General features: G+C 44.8%; 1 protein-coding gene across 2 annotated transcripts in view; it reads right to left on the reverse strand.

The window, feature by feature from the left end:
- The window catches only part of DDHD1 (DDHD domain containing 1), a 62,270-nt gene that overhangs the window by 8,333 nt on the left and 35,618 nt on the right, over positions 1–18,319 (reverse strand). For both annotated transcript variants that reach the window (XM_064422864.1, XM_064422865.1), the window contains 4 exons: positions 15,862–15,968; positions 15,455–15,561; positions 4,626–4,888; positions 3,188–3,263 (listed from right to left, as the gene is read on the reverse strand). In XM_064422864.1, coding sequence (XP_064278934.1) covers positions 3,188–3,263; positions 4,626–4,888; positions 15,455–15,561; positions 15,862–15,968 — 553 coding nt within the window. The remainder of the gene's footprint in view (positions 1–3,187; positions 3,264–4,625; positions 4,889–15,454; positions 15,562–15,861; positions 15,969–18,319) is intronic.

Raw genomic sequence — 18,319 nt, forward strand, 5'->3', positions numbered from 1 at the left:
ACTAGACCTTCAGCATGGTTATTCCATGTCCCATGCAGCACAGCTCTGCTCTGTCATTAAAAATGTCACTTGGTGCAAAGCTCCTTTCCTTTCCTCAGCCCAGGTTTTACACATTTCTTGTGTTTTGGCAGCTTGGACAAAAAGCTTTTTCATCTTCAAACACAACAGAAAGAGACATTCCCAGTGCAATCCTTTAAATGGAATAAGTAACCTCTAACCCTGTCCATCTGATACTCAAGTGTCAAGCATCTGAAAGGCACAATTACGGTTTTTCTGCTTCAGGGAGGAATCACACAGTGCCTGCCAGCTTACACTGAGCAGAGGACACTTTAAAGAGATTGGGAAAACCCTCAAAAGGTAACTGGTTTCAGTGGTTACAAAGTGTGTGGCTTTTGTCCCACTGCTGTCCCATCATTTCTATTGATAAACAGTGCTGGAATCCCCATCCCTGGAGGGATTTAAGGTGGATGTGGCACTTGGGGACATGGTTTAGTGGTGGACAGGTCTTTTCCAACCTTAATTCTATGATTCTTAACCCCAAATCCTTTAATCTACAGCCATTAGACTGTCAGTGCTGTTCCAAGGTGGCTGAAGATGAGGCTGCTGTATTATAAAACCTACTGGGAATAGAAGATCAAAATCTTTCTAGAAAATATTTATTAATTTTGGTTGTTTCTCCTGCAATCAGGAGCGGGGCATTTTCCTGTAAATGTTAACAACACAGGAGATGTGTTTATGAAATGACCTTTGAGAAAACTCCTCTCCTGGTTATGATTCATAAACAGAAGACTTAATGAATTTATTTGTATTTTAAGCAGAAGCTGAGCCAAGCAGTCATCCATTCCAGTTAGCACTGCAGTATTTTCATAATTAAGCGAAGGAAAAAAACCTGAGTGAGTCAACAGAAGTGAGGCAGCAGAGCCCTTTTGTGCTGGGCACAAAGAACACGAGGCTCAGGCTGGACCTTCCTCCAGAGGAGCTTCTGCAGCCTTGGCTGAGTGAGAAGTGCAGAGGATCCCTGAAGTCTTTTGGGCCAGGACATTGCAAGGCCAGATTTAAATGGATTTCCACATCAGCCCTAAGGAACAACCGAGGTACATCCTGCTCTCCTCCTCCCTACCACGACTGAAATTCATCCTACAATAAAGAATTCCCATTTTCATTCACCAGAGGCATGAAGGGGGTGGTGTCACACCATTCCCCATGTTCTTCAGCCCCTCACCCTTTAACTCCAGCTCCTCTTCCAAGGCTGGTGGGGAGAAGGCTGTGATTCTAAATCTTAAATTTACAAGGGGGTGCTGGCTCTGCTTTTAACTCCCACTGCTCCTGTTGGTCCAGCAGGTAATTCCACTATCCCATCTGAGGAGAAGCAGAGGAAGAGAAACAAAAGATCCATCCCCCTCAAGTTCCCACTCTGCTGGCTTGTCCAATATTTTATTACAGTACAACACACCCTGTATCTTTATGTTTTGTGGGGTTTTTCCTCCCCATGGAGTCAATAATTTCATTTTCTCTAATATTAAGCATGAACCCAGCAAACTGCTGTATTTCTTCTTGCATTTATCTTGCCAAAAGCAACTCTGTGCTTGCTCAACATCAAGCACAACTGTCCTTCATGTGGCACCAGTGACTCTGTCCCACCCTGGGAAGCCTAATTTTTTTTCAGTCCATGGAAGAGCTGCCATGAAGAGCCAAGGGATGGGTGGCTGGTTTCTGAACAAGGCTGTTCTCTTTCAACAAACCAGCCACCCTCAGTGAGCTGAACTGATGAGCAATCCTATTCCAATCCTACTCTGCTGAAACCCTCCCTTGCCATCATTTCCAGGAAAGCTTCTCCCTCTGGAGCTCTGCCTCAAGTCATGGGAGTCACCAGTGTGAAGCTTCAAAGGAACAAAACATCTCCCTGTCAGTAAGGGCAAGAAAAAGGATGAACTGCAGTGGAAATGCTGCCTGAAGATTACAGATCTATCTCATCAGTTCAGGTAGATAAAATTCTCTTTATCTCAAGTTTCTCCCCCCTTTCTTTCCTCCTCTCCATCTAAAAAGCAACTGTCCAAAAACCCTTCAGTTTAAAACCAACTGAGTGAAGAAAAATCCTTCCCAGAGCTGGGGGAGGACCAGCCTGACTCCAGTTTCTTTGATGGGAGAGATAATAGCCTGGCACATGCTTTCAAGCAGTGATGAAAAGGAGGCTGTGACAATATGAATTATGGCTGGTTTCCTCTTTTTTTAAGGCTCAACATTGACCTTGGCTTCCAGGAGCCCTTCTGAACTCATAAGGAAAGAAAAATGGCAAGTTAAGAAACAATAATCCATTTTATTCTCATCTATCATGTCACATTTTTATGGTTTAATACTTCAGGATGGAGTTGAGCAACTCGAAAGTGTTGCACATCCCACCCAGGAGCTGGAAAATGCCTTTTTCCCAAAGATAAGGAATTCTAGCAATTTGTACAGCTGATTAGCAAGCAATCTGCTTCATGAGATTGAAAGTGTGCTAACTGTCAGAGCAGAATAATTTGGAAGGAAAATCCACTCCTGGAGGAAATTCAATCAGATTTGCTCAGAGATGTGACATGTTAGAAGGAGTCCCCAAGGAAGATGGATTATTCAATGGAGTAGAAGTGAAACTGTTTAAAATATGTGGTTGATGTAATCTGCCAAATGGGTTTTACCTTCCCACAGAATTTTGTGTGTGTATAATAACCAGGTTTATGTATTAAAATTGTTTATAATATATATATTCACATATATATACACACATAATTTAATATAATATTAAATTGTGTGTATATGTATATATATATATATATATATATACACACACACACATATATATTTTATTATATATAAAATTTAATAGAATCCCAGAATGGTTTGGGTTGGAAGGGACTTTTTAAAGCTCAGCTCATTCCAACCCCCTGCCATGGGCAGGGACACCTCCCACTACTAGACCAGGTTGCTCAAAAAGTATTACAAATACAGAATTGCAGTAAGTAACAATAATCCATGAATACAACAACATTTTACATATATGTACACACACTTCATCCAATATCCAAATTATTCTGCCAAAATCATGTCTAGGGACATGGAAAAAAATAAAAGTAAGCAGAATGACTCACACTGCAGGTGTATTTTTACAGCAAGCAGAAAAATTCAGTAGAAACCTCTTGAACATACATACCTTAAATTTTAAGACAGGTGGTTTTGATATGGTGGATGCCTTTAACTCATATAACCTCTCTTCTATCTCTCTCAACCTAGAAAATAGAGATCTTTCTGAGATCCAATAAAAAATGCAGCTTTAACCTCTCTGATCCAAACAGGCATTCCTGTGGGGTCCAACAGTTTTGTCTGCTGGGAAGAGAGAGGGATGGTGTCAGTATTTCCTGGAGCAGCTCAACTGATTAAGAATCAATGTCTGTCAAATCCTGTTTCTCTGGCCACAGAAGGAATCAATCAACACATGACAATTCCCTGTTCACCACCCCAAGCATCTGCCCACCCTCCTTCCTCAGGAGTAGCTGACTCACCTCCCGTTTCCTTGGTGATTTTGCAGCCAAATCACCTGCTTTATTTTGTTCTAAACCCCCCAAACAACCACAAAGCCACAGGAAATGGTCTGGGCATGATGGAGTTCTGTATGAAAGTGGAATTTCTGGAGGATGGCGTCCCACCCTTTCAACTCCCATGAAAAAAAGGCTGTTCACCTGCTTTTCTAGCTGGCCTGAATTTAAAAAAAGCAGCTACAATGTAAAGCACACATGGATGGGTAAAACTGTTCCCAGTCCCAGTGAATTCCAAAGGTTACAGGATGTCAGCAGTCAATTTTCCAGCATTTCACACTGAATTGCTCACTGAAGGGACAGCCACTCATCCTGTGCAGAAGTGCCAGTGTCTATAAATGATACTTGGGATTTCTGTGGAGGCACCTCAGGGGATGCCTAAAGAGCTGGAGCACGAGTGTGAAAGTGGCCATTTCTCTCTGATTATATGTTTGTGACATGCCTGAAGGGTCATCTTATCACTGCAACACTTCATTAGGTTTCTAAACTTCCCTTTTCTCAGAAATCCTGCACTGAGTCCAGCCCTGCAGCTGACAGAGACATCCTGCACCCATCCCTAGTGAGACACATCCTAATTCTGACCACAGCAGGGCTGCTGCTAAATTAATGCTTCCCAAGTACCACCAATACTCAGACTGGTTTCAGGAAGGAACCAAAACCTGTGATTCATCATTTGTCATCTCCCACTTGAACGACTGAGGTTGTTAATTTTTAGATTCTCTAATGGGTGTCTCACAGCACCACAGTATCCCCAGCACTGGCAGTGTCCAAGGCCAGGCTGGATGGGACTTGGGAGCAACCTGGGATAGTGGAAAGTGTCTCTGCTCATGGCAGGGGTTGGAGCTGGATGATCTTGAAGGTCCCTTCCAACCCAAACCGCTCCATGAGCCTGTGTGGATCCAGAGCTCCCAGTGCTGTGTTTAGCATTTATCACCCAGCCCCAGCAGAAGAACACCAGCCACCAAAGATAACAGCCCTGGAGGGCTCTGGAAACACCCAGAGGGTGTTCTCCAGGGCTGTGGTTATCTCCTCTGACCCCTGGGAGTGGGACATTACCGTTGTTTGGTTATGTAAAGTTCCTCGAGCAAACGCCGCTCCTCGTAGCTCATCCAACTCTCCTCCAGCTCCTCCTCCTCCTTCTGCAGCAGCTGCTCATAGAGCCTGACTGGATTCCAGCCAGTCATGATGTCGTAGGTGATGACACAGCCCAGGGAGTGGGACACGATGGAGACCTTCCCTCCCTTCTCCTCAAACTCGGGGTTCCGGGAGCAGAAGAGGGAGTAGAGCCGGTTCAGCTCCTGCTGCAGCCCCTTCACCAGCTGTGTGAGGACAGAGGGTTTAGTACCCACATCCTGTTGCTCCAGTTGATGTTCAGGAACGTTCCCATCCCACACTGACCCGCTCCTGTTAAATCAGGCTGGGGAGATGAGCTCAATCCCACGGCCAGCAGCAATTGCCTGGCTGATGGTCACTGCTCCAGAGGCTCATCCCTCCCTCCAGAGCCACCAGCAGCCACCACACAGGACACGTGGTGACCCTAAAACTGCTGCACTGCACTGCCCAAGGCATCAAATTGAAATAAACACTTCAACAAATGAAGCACTTCAACAGTTCAAACACTTCAAGCTGTGCCTGAAGTACTGAACAGAATGCTCTGAGGTGAGCAACACCTGGTTTTCACTGGCACACCAGTGATTGCTGGCACAGTGGAATTTATCTCCCTTGCTGGATTCTGTTCCATTTTCTGCAGCACTGAGCAGAAGAGCATTCCTCTTGTATCAAGAGGTTCAGCTCATTTTTTAATTTAAGGAGGATGGAAGGAGCCTGAGCCACAAATGACCTGGAATCAACTAGGTGCCTTGGGAAGGCTGACCTGGAACAGAGGGTAGATGGAGCTAAAGAATAAAGCAGGGATTGATTCCAAGGATCTCCTCCATGGATCCACCTCGGGCAGCACCAGAGCCCAGCCAGGGCTGCCCCCAGGATGAACCCAAATGGCCCCAAAATGCACGAGCGCTGCCGGGGTCTCTCCCTGGGCTCAGCTCTGCTCCATGTGCACATTGCAGTTCAGTGTCCAGTTCCAGCTGCAGCCCCTGCAGTCCCACCCTGCTTGTTTTTCTCTCTGCAGCCCACAGGGTTTGTGCTCCTGGGCTGGGATTGGGATCATTTGTCCTTGGTGCCCAGCTGGAGCAGGAATTGTTTTGTGTCCCTGCTCTGTGCACAGAGCTCAGAACTACACACCATCAGAGCCATGCCCTGATGTGGAGCCCAGCCCCACATACTAAAGCAGCTCAGAATCTGAAAATATAAGAGCTAAAACCTAAGGCATCAAACTCACCTCTCTGCCTTTACCTTGGCATCACCCTACTAAACAGCTCATACCCCCTTTTCCCTTTATCCCTGTGAGCAACAGGGAACTGGGAAGAGAGAAATCCACTAAAATGGATTTGCTCAGACTGCAGTGAGAGGCTGGATGGGTTCTGGGAAAATACCCTCAAATTGCTTTTGGGCCTCAGTAAAGCAGGCTTGAACTCATCAAGCCTTTCATTCTCCTCCCCTCTGCCTGGCTGAAAGGAGAGGCAGCTTCCTGTCCCCCCTGCCTTCCTACACCTGCACCTGCTGGAAATTATTCCCAAGGAATCAGAATGAAATGATGCTGCTAAAAAATAAAAAGCTTCATTTCAGGTAAGAGGATGATACAGGAGGAAAAAAGGGAAAAAAGAGACAAACAGAGCCAGAATTTGAACATTTGATATAAACAATGCTTAAAAACCCCCACTTTTATGGTTATAGGTTTCCTGGAGGGGTTTTTGGGGAAAAGCAGGAGTGCAACATGGTTCTTAAACATCACAGACTAATCCTGTAGTACTATAGCAATAAATAAATAAATAGACAAATAAACAAACAAATGCTGGTCCTGTGTTCACGGAGTCTCTAAGAAGCTTATCTGCCCCAAACCCTACACTGTAGGAGAAAAAGGTACAGCTTCCCAGAAAGTATTTTAGAGAGAAACACTGGAAACCATGAGATTTGGGAGCTGGCCAACAAAAAACCAAACCAAAACAAAAAACCCCAACCCCTAAACAAGCAAAAACAAACCCAAAAAAACAGCTTTGCCTGTGGAACTCAGCATGGAAACTGAGCAATGCTTCCAGGCTGTGGCAGGGAGGAGGACAAACAAGAGAGTGCAAATCATTCCCTTGTTAGCAAGAGGAAATTAAAGCTATGGAACATATAATTTCAGCATGATTTTTCAAGAGCCTGAGTCATTACTGAATATAAATATGAATGGCACCAGAAGTGCCAGTGTTTGATACACATTTTACTGAGTGAGAATCCACACAACAAACCCTCTGCCTGAAGCACTGTGAGATGATTACCAGAGCCCTGCAGCAGCTTGCAGAAAGGAGTACCAGAACACCCATTTTCAAGTTTTTTTGACTGTGATTCTGCCTCTTCTTCCATTTGGGTCTACACAAACTTTCACATATGAACAGGCAGAGAGCTGGAGCTGAAAATGTCAATCAGGATGAGCTGTGGCTGGCTGGTATTTTCTTCATTTAAAAAGGTTTAGATTAAAACCCAGAAAAAAATAGCAAGAATCAGTTGAAGTCAAAATGTTTGGGGATTCATGCCAGGAATAGGTAAAAAATCTTCTGGCATCATGGCATTTCCATTGTAAAGATCTGATCTTGCAATCAAAAAACAGAATATTTATTGGAAAACCCTGGTTGGAAACTGAGTCCAGCCCTGTTTTTAATCCTCCTCGTCCTTAAAAACTTGCTGTTACTGGGAAGTTCAGCACAAACATGGACAGAACTAAAAAATGGATTTCCAAATAGGTGCACACGTGGAATTTTGTAGACCAGAGTCCTGATGTTGATAATTCCTAAACTCCAGATCCCTGAGGTAATTGTGGAGGGGAAGGTCTGCTCTGGGAAAGGCTCCAGATTTCCAGGCACTGGGAATGGTCTGGTTTGCTGCTCTGCCAAAACCAGGAGCCCTCCACCTGCAGTGAGCACTTAGGCATGTTGCTGTCCTGCCAACAGCCCTGTGTCAGCCCTAAGATTAGAAACTGAACCTTTGTGGTGCAGAGTAAGAAAAAAAAAAAAAGGAGAAAAATAAAAGGAACTGAAAAGAAAATGAATATTCATTTAAAGTCCCAGCTTAAACCCTGCTTGGTTAAACAGTATATGAAATTAAAGCAATATTTATTGGGGGATGATGTTTAAGGTCCCTTCCAATCCAAGCCAGTCTATGATTTAATCCTGATTTGCTTTCTTTGTCCTAAAAAGCATAAAATATTCCAACTTGTGAAAGAAAAGTTTGAACAGGGTTTTAGTCCAGTAAATGCAAGATGATCTGCTTTCAAATCTTTGGTAGTTACAGCTTGATATATCCTAAAAATCCATGTAAAAATACTTCTAAAACCACTTCAAAATCAGTAAATCAGTGAATTTTTTTGTTAGATTTAAACATGAAAAATATGACTGCCTATCAAATTTTCTCTTCTAAATGGAATCATTGCAATAAATTTTTTAAGAGCTGATCTCTTTATGCACAGCTTGTCTTTCTACTCCCTCTAAGGGGTCTTAATTAAAGGTTCACTATTAAATAAAAAAACCCAAACACAAAAAACCAAAGTAACTCTCTCCTCAGCCTACCAAACCCAGGACATCCCCAGTGGCTGCTCCATGTCTGCACCTCAAGGTTGGGTTACAGGGAATGGGTGCCTCATCCTGAGCTTGCTGACAGCTTCTCCTGCTCCACTGCAGCTCCATCCAAGGAATTCCTGCTGAAATCAGCCCTTTTCCCACTGCTTTCCCTGTTGCACCTGAACTTCCTGCAGTAATCACCCAAAAAATCCCAGGAATGGTGGGAACAGTGAAATGCAGCATGACCAGACTCTCTCTTTGCAACTTCCATCCTCCTTCCCAGTTCCCAGCTCATTTTGGAAACAGTGGCAGCTGTTTTTCCATCCCAGGTCTCCACAGGGCTTTCCTTACAGAAAGCCTGGAGATTCCTTGAGTTCCCTAAGCCAGGGATTGTGGGTTTGGTTCCATCTGCGTCACCTGAAACTGATGCCTTGTGCAGGCTGCCCCAGAGCAGAGGCTGGATGGAGTTCCAGAATAAAGCAGGGATTGATTCCAAGGATCTCCTCCATGGATGCACCTCGGGCAGCAGCAGAGCCCAGCCAGGGCTGCCCCCAGGATGAACCCAAATGGCCCCAAAATGCACGAGCGCTGCCGGGGTCTCTCCCTGGGCTCAGCTCTGCTCCATGTGCACATTGCAGTTCAGTGTCCAGTTCCAGCTGCAGCCCCTGCAGTCCCATCCTGCTTGTTTTTCTCTCTGCAGCCCACGGGCTTTGTGCTCCTGGGCTGGGATTGGGATCATTTGTCCTTGGTGCCCAGCTGGAGCAGGAATTGTTTTGTGTCCCTGCTCTGTGCACAGAGCTCAGAACTACACACCATCAGAGCCATGCCCTGATGTGGAGCCCAGCCCCACACACTAAAGCAGCACAAAATCTGAAAATATAAAAGGTAAACCCTGAGGCATCAGCCCAACCCATTTCACCACCTCCTAAGGCTTCTCCAACAGACTAAACAGGCTCAAATACCTCCCAAAAGAATCAGTGAGGCAGCAGTGGATTGAGCTGGTGTTTTTCCCTGTCAGCTGCTCTGCTCCATCACCCCCAGCTCCTCCAGAGGGAGCAGGGAAATGCAGCACCTTCACCTGTCTGTTTCTGAGCAGACCAAACACTGTAACAAAGGGAACAATTCCTATTTCTTCCAGAAAAACTGCATCAAATCCCATGCTCCCAGCTGGCCCTCATCTAGCATCAGCCTGAGGACACTGAAATATTTCAAAGAAAGGGCCTGGAGTGAAAGGACAAGGGGGAATGGCTTCCCACTGATAGAGGGGAATATAGATGGGATATTGGGAAGGAATTCCTGGCTGTGAGGGTGGGCAGGCCCTGGCACAGGGTGCCCAGAGCAGCTGTGGCTGCCCCTGGATCCCTGGAAGTGCCCCAGGCCAGGCTGGACAGGGCTTGGAGCAGCCTGGGATGGTGGAATGTGCCCCTGCCCATGGTTTGGGGTTTGGAACGAGATGGGCTTTAAGATCCCTTCCAACCCAAACCACTCTGAGATTATCTCTCTCTATCAGCTGAAGTTTTGCCAATAAATCCTCCTTGCAGGAAACTCAAGCCTGCAGGATCAAGTTGCTCAGAAGGCAGCAGCTCATATTCAGATTAACTGAGGTTAGAAGCTCTCTGCCCTTCAGAAACCAAATTAAAGGCAGAGTAAGGAATGCACATCCATGGGGAGCTGGCTTGAGGGCCATGCAATTTGGGGAAGCCAAAAACCAGAGTGCTGACCAAAGAGCAGGAGGCAGGGCTTGATGTGGCCAAAAATGTCCTTTGCTTTCCCATTTATGTGCCTGCCTGGCACATGGCTTCCAAGAAATCAAAAAATAACAGCCTGTCCCATCCGTTCAGGAATGCTGGTGGCACAGGGCTGGGGTTTGCACAGATGGGGAGTCTGAGTCAGGTGACACGTCCCTGTCACCTCAGGCTGAAGAACACTGATAAACAGGGCAGCAGAACCATGTCTTTTATCACCTCCTGAACTGCTGGATCATGATGGGAACAAGAAATTGTGGAAGCATCCAGAGCTGCTGCCCTTTTGTGCAGAGCATTAACAGCATCCTGTGCCGGGCTGGAAAAATCCAAACCTCTAAATTCCAGCATCCCAAACAGCTGTTCAACCCCTGAATTCCAGCACCAGCATCCCAAACAGCTGTTCAACCCTGAATTCCAGCACCAGCATCCCAAACAGCTGTTCAACCCCTGAATTCCAGCACCAGCATCCCAAACAGCTGTTCACCCTCCTCCGAGGAAAAGCAGCCTTGAAGACCCAGCATAAATAAGCATGGATATCATGTTCCTGGCAAAGCAGAAGGAAATTGGGATGTGTGTGTGGACAAACAACCCCTGGACACACATCAAGGAGATCCAGAACTCCATCCCCTGGTCCATTTTACGGGCAGATTTTTGGGATTGAAGGGGGTTTTCAACGCACACCAAAATTACCAGTGTAGAAACTGACATTTTCCTCTCAATAGCCAAGAAATGAGTTTTTTTTTTTTTCATGAAAACAAGGAGCAGAAAACCCCTGCTGACACCTGAGCACAGCAGTAACACAGAGCTTGAGTGCTGCTCCTTTCTCTGTGCTGTCTCCACAGGATCCTCATCCACTAAACAATATTCCCACATGAACAGTTTGAAGAAAAATAAAAACAAGAGCCAGGTACCTATGGAAAGGGAGTGCAGCACACCTGACCTGGGCACCCTCTCCAGCCTGAAGAGCAGCACTGTTTCTGCAGGCTTTGAGGGGAAGGAATGTGAAGGAGATCTGAGGAACAGTGAGCTCTGCAAGCAGCTCTTCCCAAATGTCAAGAGAACTTCAGGAGAAAGTGCAAACTCGTTTGAAATTCAGGCAGCAGGAGTGTGAGCCAGCTGGAGAGGGAAGAGGGTCCTTGAAAGCCAGGGGAGGAGCTGCCAAACCAAGGGTGGATTGGGAAGGGTTGGGAAAGCAGAGATGAGGAGTTTTTGCCCCACGTGGCCCAGGAGAAGGTGCCAGCAGAGCTGGTGACCCCCAAGGAGACAACAGTTGTCACATTCCCTGATGGCATCACTGGTGGATGCCAGAGGAGTGTCACAACAACAGATGAGAGGCCAGAATGAGCCGTGGCTGTGGGAACAGATGGGAAGGGCTCTGTCTCAGGGATGGCACAAAAAAAGGATCTGTGGATCTGCCTCTCTCCCAGGACCCCTCCTGCTGCTGAGAAGCTGAGTCTAACCCATTTGTAACAACTCACTGTGCTCAAGATGAAGCTCAGGCACAGCCACTAACCAATGACTTTAGAAAGCTGAGAATGCATTCAAGGGCAATCAAATTAACTAAACCAGCCATTAATTAAACCAGCCAAGCAGCTCCTTCACTGTTAGGTTCAACAGGATATGCAAAACCAGTCCTGAAATAGTCTCAGCTTAAAATTTCCTGCTTCCCATCTTGTTTTCAAACACACCTGAATCAGATGCCTTTTATTGCTGAAAGGAGTGCACAACAGAATGGTATTTCCATTGCAAAACAACTCAAAGGGATGAAAGCTGTGGTCAAAGTTAATACTTGTCCCAAATTTCAAGAGCTTAGCCATTAATTCTCCTTTTAAATATGTGTATAAGGGCAAACCATGAAGCCAGTCCAAGGTCAGGACTCTGAGCAAGCTGTTCTAGTGGAAGAAGTCCCTGCCCATGGCAGGGATTGGAATGAGATTATCCCTAATTTCCCTTCCAACATGAACTATTCCATGATTCTAAGGTGGACAATGAAGTTTCTCCACTTTTATAGTGCAATATTTGCACTAAATCCTTAGAAATCCCAGGAAGATGGATGTAAATGATATTTATCCTGCACTAAAGGCATTTTCTGCCAACACATGTATCAATAATTCACAGAATTACAATTAGCCTGCAAGTAAGTACAGGGAAGATCAGTAAAAAAAAGGCACTTAACAGTATAATGAAGGTGACAACTCTGCATTTACTATGCAACAATTAGTCTTTCTAATCTCTGCTGCAACCATTTATTATTAAAGAAATATGAAGCTACAGTGGCACAGATGTGAACCAAAGTCCCCCACTGAGGACACTAAAACCCAAGATTATGTTACCACAGATGGACCAGCAAGGTCAGGGGCAGAATGTGAAATGACTGTTCATTTAGAAATAGGCCTGTGTGCACCAGAATATCAATTTATTGCTTTTTCTTACATCTGGGTGATGTTTAAAGAGGGATTTGGTACAGAGGAGGATGCAGCAGAATTCTCTCCCACAAAAACAGCCCAGCTGAGTCTGACTGGGATGTTCATGGGGCTGTGCTGAATTATTCATGCCTGCCTGCTATCACATCACATGCCAGCAGTCAGGGGCACCTGTGGGATATTCTCCTGCCCCACTGCACAAGAAACAATACCTGAAATCAGAGGGGGGGTCACCCCCCACGCTCTGGGGGGCTCAAAGGGGCCATGCAGGGCCCTGGGACAGCTCTGTGCTCTGCTGGGACACTGACAGGACAAGTGACAGTGACACCCTCCCCTGGGAGCAGAGAGGGGCTGCCACTTGCAAACCCCTTCATGAGCTGCTTAAAGAGTGCTCAGGAGCTTTAAAGGACAAGTTGTGATACTTCCAAGTGGGGAAAACCCTTGAAAGGGGAAAGGAAATTCCCATCCCAGCGCTGTGCCCTGGGTGCTCGCAGCCCAAAGTGCCAGCAGGGTCCTGGGCTGCCCCTGGCACTGAGGGGAGCAGGGACAGGACTGTGTCCCTGCCCTGGGGACAGGGGTGACCGGGTCACTGGAGGTCACTTGGGGTGCTCTGCCAGCTCTGGGGCTCCCAGCAGCAGGAGGAGCTGCTGGAGAGAGTCCAGGGGAGCCACGGAGCTGCTGCAGGGCTGGAGCCAGGCTGGGAGAGCTGGGAATGTTCCCTGGAGAGGAGAAGGCTCCAGGGAGAGCTCAGAGCCCCTGGCAGGGCCTGAAGGGGCTCCAGGAGAGCTGGAGAGGGACTGGGGACAAGGCATGGAGGGACAGGAGCCAGGGAATGGCTCCCACTGCCAGAGGGCAGGGATGGGTGGGAGATTGGGAATTGGGAATTCCTGGCTGGGAGGGTGGGCAGGCCCTGGCACAGTGCCCAGAGCAGCTGTGGCTGCCCCTGGATCCCTGGCAGTGCCCAAGGCCAGGCTGGACAGGGCTTGGAGCAGCCTGGGATGGTGGAAGGTGTTCCTGCCATGGCAGGGGTGGGATGGGATGTTTTTTCAGATCCCTTCCAACCCAAACCAGGCTGGGATTTTGTGGCTGCTCAGAGCCCTCAGCTGAATGGCAGCTTCACTCTTCAGAGGATGAACTCTCCACATTCCTCAGTTTATTTCCCAGAGGCAAAGGAAAGTTTAATAAAATAAGCCCCTCTTGAGATCCTTTGAGGATTTCTGGGTGGAAAGCAGTGGAAGTGCCCTGAGTACACAAAGAATTGTGTTGGGGTGATAAAGCAGTGAGCAGGGACATGAATCCTGAGCAGTGCATGAATCCTCAAAGCCAAGGCTCATTTCTGAGCTGGAAGGAGCAAAGTGCCACAAGAAAAACACACAGAAGATGGGAAAACCATCCAGAAGAATGCTCCACCTGACACTGGTGTGTTAAACTCTGCAAAGGTAGGTCACAGAAAATAAAATGAGATAAGGAAGAGTAACCTGAGTGTACTGTTGCAAACATTTCAAGGAAATTAACTTGATTTGATGAATAAAACCAACTTGGTATTTTGCAATCAGATCTAAGCACACTCCTTTTTATGTCAGCTCTCACACCCAGGGGATGGTGATAAACCTGTAAAACTGCAATTCTACCAAGCAATGAATTAAATTTTCATGCACTGCTGGCCAGCACACCTGAACTTTACTCACTAATCCATTTCCCATAAGATGTCCACAGACATGCCAAGCCTCTAATGCAGTTAAAAATATCTGTTTTCAAGCTGTCTGAGAAATTTCCATGGCTTGCCACAAAAATTTGTGTTGGCTTCAGGTACACAACAGGCAGGGAAACCTGAGAGACAGTGGAGAGCCTTGATCAATGAATTCTGCATTACTGAGCAGGAAGGGAGGTACAGATTTTGGTTTGAAAATCGTGCTGCCAGTCTAAAGGACTTAAACACACCTAATTTGAGTGAAAGGTAGCATCAAATATCCAGTAAGACCTATAAGTCTCATCTTACCCCAGTCTAACCATGCTCAGGGCACCAAGGCTGCAAAAGGATTAACACTACTCCATACATAACACAGCCAACACAGAAAAAAGCTATAATTCCTACAGATAATTCATCCTAAAACAGCCCCATAAAGCTTTTCCAGTCAGTGTGATACACAAGGTGTGCTGCTGGGGTGAAGCACTGTCCATGCTTTATGGGCTGCTTCATTTATTCAGGTTATTATCATTTATTCAAGGCTTATCATTCTTTACAGGCCACTCTAATTTATGATCATATTCCTGGCTTTTCTCCTCTGGTTAATGGGGTCACTCAAGAGCTACACAGATGGGTCAAGGTGGGATGGGAGCATCCAGGATAGGAACAGCCCCCTAATAAAGTGAGTAACTGGGGATCATTTTGGTGTCCCTGCAAGGCAAGTGCACACAAATGCATTTCAGATTGGGCATATTTGCTCGTGCTGCCATCCCATCTGTCCTCAGAAACAGAGAAATAAAATGAGAAATACCCATGGACTTTATCAGAGATAAAAAGAACCTCAGCTCTGTGGGCATCTAGATATGCAGAAATTAAGGAGAACAAAATTGATCCCCTTCCCATTTCTCAGCTGTTTACACAGAACCATTTTAGACATTCTGCTCTGAATAAATGCCATGGATTGCACTTTTTGCTGTCTTTCTTCTCCCCTGTTCTTCGTGAGAAGTGAGGCATTTCAGGATAAATCACTACCAACACCTGGGACAGGAATTGCTTCAGCTGCTCCATGTGCTGGGCATTCCTGAGCTACCCAAAAATCCCATATGGATAACTCTGCCAAAAGCCTGCTCTGAGAAGGTAGGAAAGGGTATGAAAGTCAATGGTTTGGAAAACAACCAAAAAACCCCAAAACATTTTCTACAATTATCTCTCCTCCTTTCCCTTTTTTTCCCTTATGACACACCTAGAAGTGTTAACACCTTTTACAAAGGTTTTCCTTAGAAGGGAGCTTCCCTGACATTCCCAAATCCAGATTTTTTCAGCCTCTATGCCCTGCTCTAGTGAATTTAGACAAAACCCAGTTTTCCACACTGACCTCATCCCTGTAGAGAGGGCTGGTGTAGTACATGATGTCCATGGCACTGCTGTTGAGCATATCCCGCAAACCCCGCACCTTATCCGGAGTTATGGAGTCCACAGTGTCTGGGGAAAACAAAAAAAGGGAATTAAATCACATCCAGGAGAATGATAAAACACAACCATGGAATGGTTTGGGTTGGAAGGGACCTTAAAGATCACCCATGGGCAGGGACACCTTCCACTGTCCCAGGCTGCTCCAAGCTCCAATGTCCAGCCTGGCCTGGGACACTCCCAGGGATGGGAATGTTCAAAGTTGTGCAAACCAAACCAAAGAAAAAGCACAAGCAGAGAGCACAGATGAGATTTCTGGGGAGAATTTGCAGCCTGCAGCTGCTGGAACAGCAGAAGAACAGAGTCCTGTACCTCCATCGAGGGTCAGCTTTGATCTCCACTCCACTGGAAGGAATTCCACATGTGTTGCAAGGTTGGAAAAATACTTTTCTTCCACTTTTCTTGCTGTATCTCTCATCCTACAACAAAGAAATGAATGTTTTCCTGTACAGATTACTCTTGTAACTCCCTCAATTTCAAGCTTTTATTATGAAATGCTTAAACTCCCAAATAATGTAAAAATTCTGTGCATTGCATGCTCAAAAGAGTCTGAATGTATCACAGTATGGGCTTAACATAATCCAACTAAATTCAATTCAAAAGTATCTGTTAATTCTGGTGGGTTTGGGGCTGAATGTGGAAGGTAAGGATTAGAAAATTAGAAAATAGAAAATTAAGAATTTTACCTCTGCTTTGAAATCTGGAATCACTGAAATCAACCATTTTATGAGTATAGAAGACAAGTCAGTGCTTTTAAACACAGAAAACTCTTAAAAGCATGGCTTGAAAGAGCAGAATTTTAATTTAATTTTACATACTGGATTGGAAGGCTTGAGAGCTCCAAGGGTGAGAAACAGGATCACTTGTGAGTGTTTTAACTTGCAGGAGCAGATGGAGAGGCTTTTAAAAGATTTTTCATTTTTACAGCACATCTGAACATGAACATTGCTGCACCTCTCTCAAGGGATGAGAAAAACTTAAAATACCTTAACCCCAAAGTATCTCTAACCCTCCCTGTTGTTTGGGGGAAAATGGGAATAATGGTAAGTTATTTTAAAAATTTACTTTATTTGTGTTGTATGAAAAAAAATCATTGAAAAAGGAAAAGCAGCATGAAATCAGACAAAATATTAAATACCCAGGCATTCTATAAATAATGAGAACCTTTACCTTTGAATAGCTCATCTTTAAAACACCTTTAAAAACACCCCATAAGTTAATATAACCCATAAATACAACTGTAAAAAAAGCTTGTGAAAAATAGGAAAGATTTCCCAATAACAGAGTTCCCCCAGCAGCTGCTATTTGTAAAAATGAAGAACCACAAAAGAACTAATTTCTTGGAGAGAAATCTCCGTGACATTAATAAGAAGCACTTCTCTCCCTAAGTAAACTAAAGAAAGATTATTTTAAAGGCAGTAAACTGACTAAAATTTTAAGTTTTATTTCTTTACATCATCATTAAAAAAGAAAAGGTTGTAGGAAGAGAAGTATCCTAAAGGTTTTGTTCTAATTATTATTATTCTTTCTTTTAATTACTATTAATAACTTTTTCTTTATACCCTTTTAAAGTTTTAAACCTACTTTACTTGTCTTAGTCCTACCTCACAACAAGAAATAAATGAGTGCATTCTAGTAAGTACACTGATAATTAACCAACACTAAACCCACCACACTCATTAGTATATTAACCAAAAAATCTCCAATTAACAAACCAAAACCATCACAGTCACTCAGCATCCAAAGCAAGGAAATTTTTTATTTTCCTTTCTTTCCTTTACCTGAATCCTGGTCCCAACACTGTTCCTATTTTTGAAGATGAGCACAACAAACCAAATCCAAGTTCCCAGTTCCAAGCATCAAATTTTTTATTTATTTCAGTGTTTCAATGCATTTTTCCCCTATTTTCAAAGCAACCCCCTTTTAATTAATTCTACAACTAAAGGCACAGTGACATTAATCTTCCACCTGCACTTCCACCTGTCCAAATGCTTTTTATTGAGTTTAATCCCCGAGCTGAGGCACTTTCCTTGGGTGCATTAATGCTCCTCTGTTCTTCAGGAGAAGTGAGGCATTTCAGGATAAATCACTACCAAAACCTGGGACAGGAATTGCTTCAGCTGCTCCATGTGCTGGGCATTCCTGCACTATCCAAAAATCCCATATGGATAACTCTGCCAAAAGCCTGCTCTGAGAAGGTAGGAAAGGGTATGAAAGTCAATGGTTTGGAAAAAATAACAACCCAAAACATTTTCTACAATTATCTCTTCTCCTTTCCCCCTTTTTTTTTTTTTTATTTTTTTTTTTCCTCCAGGAAAAGTTCATTATGCTACTAAAAAAGCAGATTAATCATGTACCACATTTTTGAGAGAGGCAGTGAAAACACTTTTCCATCAGTGACACTTATTTTCTGAAGAAAGAAAAGAAAAAAAGGGGAAGAAAAAAAAGGGGGAAGGGAAATGAAATAGGGAAAGGGGGAAAGAAAAGTTGGGGAAAGGGGGAAAAAAGAAGAAAGGAATAAAAGGGTGAAGGAGGAAAGGGGGAGGAAAGGGGCAGAAAAGGGGGAAGGCAAAAAGGGAAAGTGAGGAAAAAAGGGGGAAGAAAAAGGGGGGGAAGAGGAAAAAGGTGGTAAAGGAGAAAGGAGGTGGAGGGGAAAGTGAGAAAAAAGGGGAAATAAAAAAGGGGGAAGGATAAAAGGGAAAGAGAAAAAACAGAGAAAGGAAAATGGAGGAAGGGAAAAAAGGGGAAAGTGAGGAAAAAAGGGGGGAGT

Source organism: Passer domesticus, chromosome 6 (genome assembly GCF_036417665.1).
Source record: "Passer domesticus isolate bPasDom1 chromosome 6, bPasDom1.hap1, whole genome shotgun sequence".
Taxonomy (NCBI): domain Eukaryota; kingdom Metazoa; phylum Chordata; class Aves; order Passeriformes; family Passeridae; genus Passer; species Passer domesticus.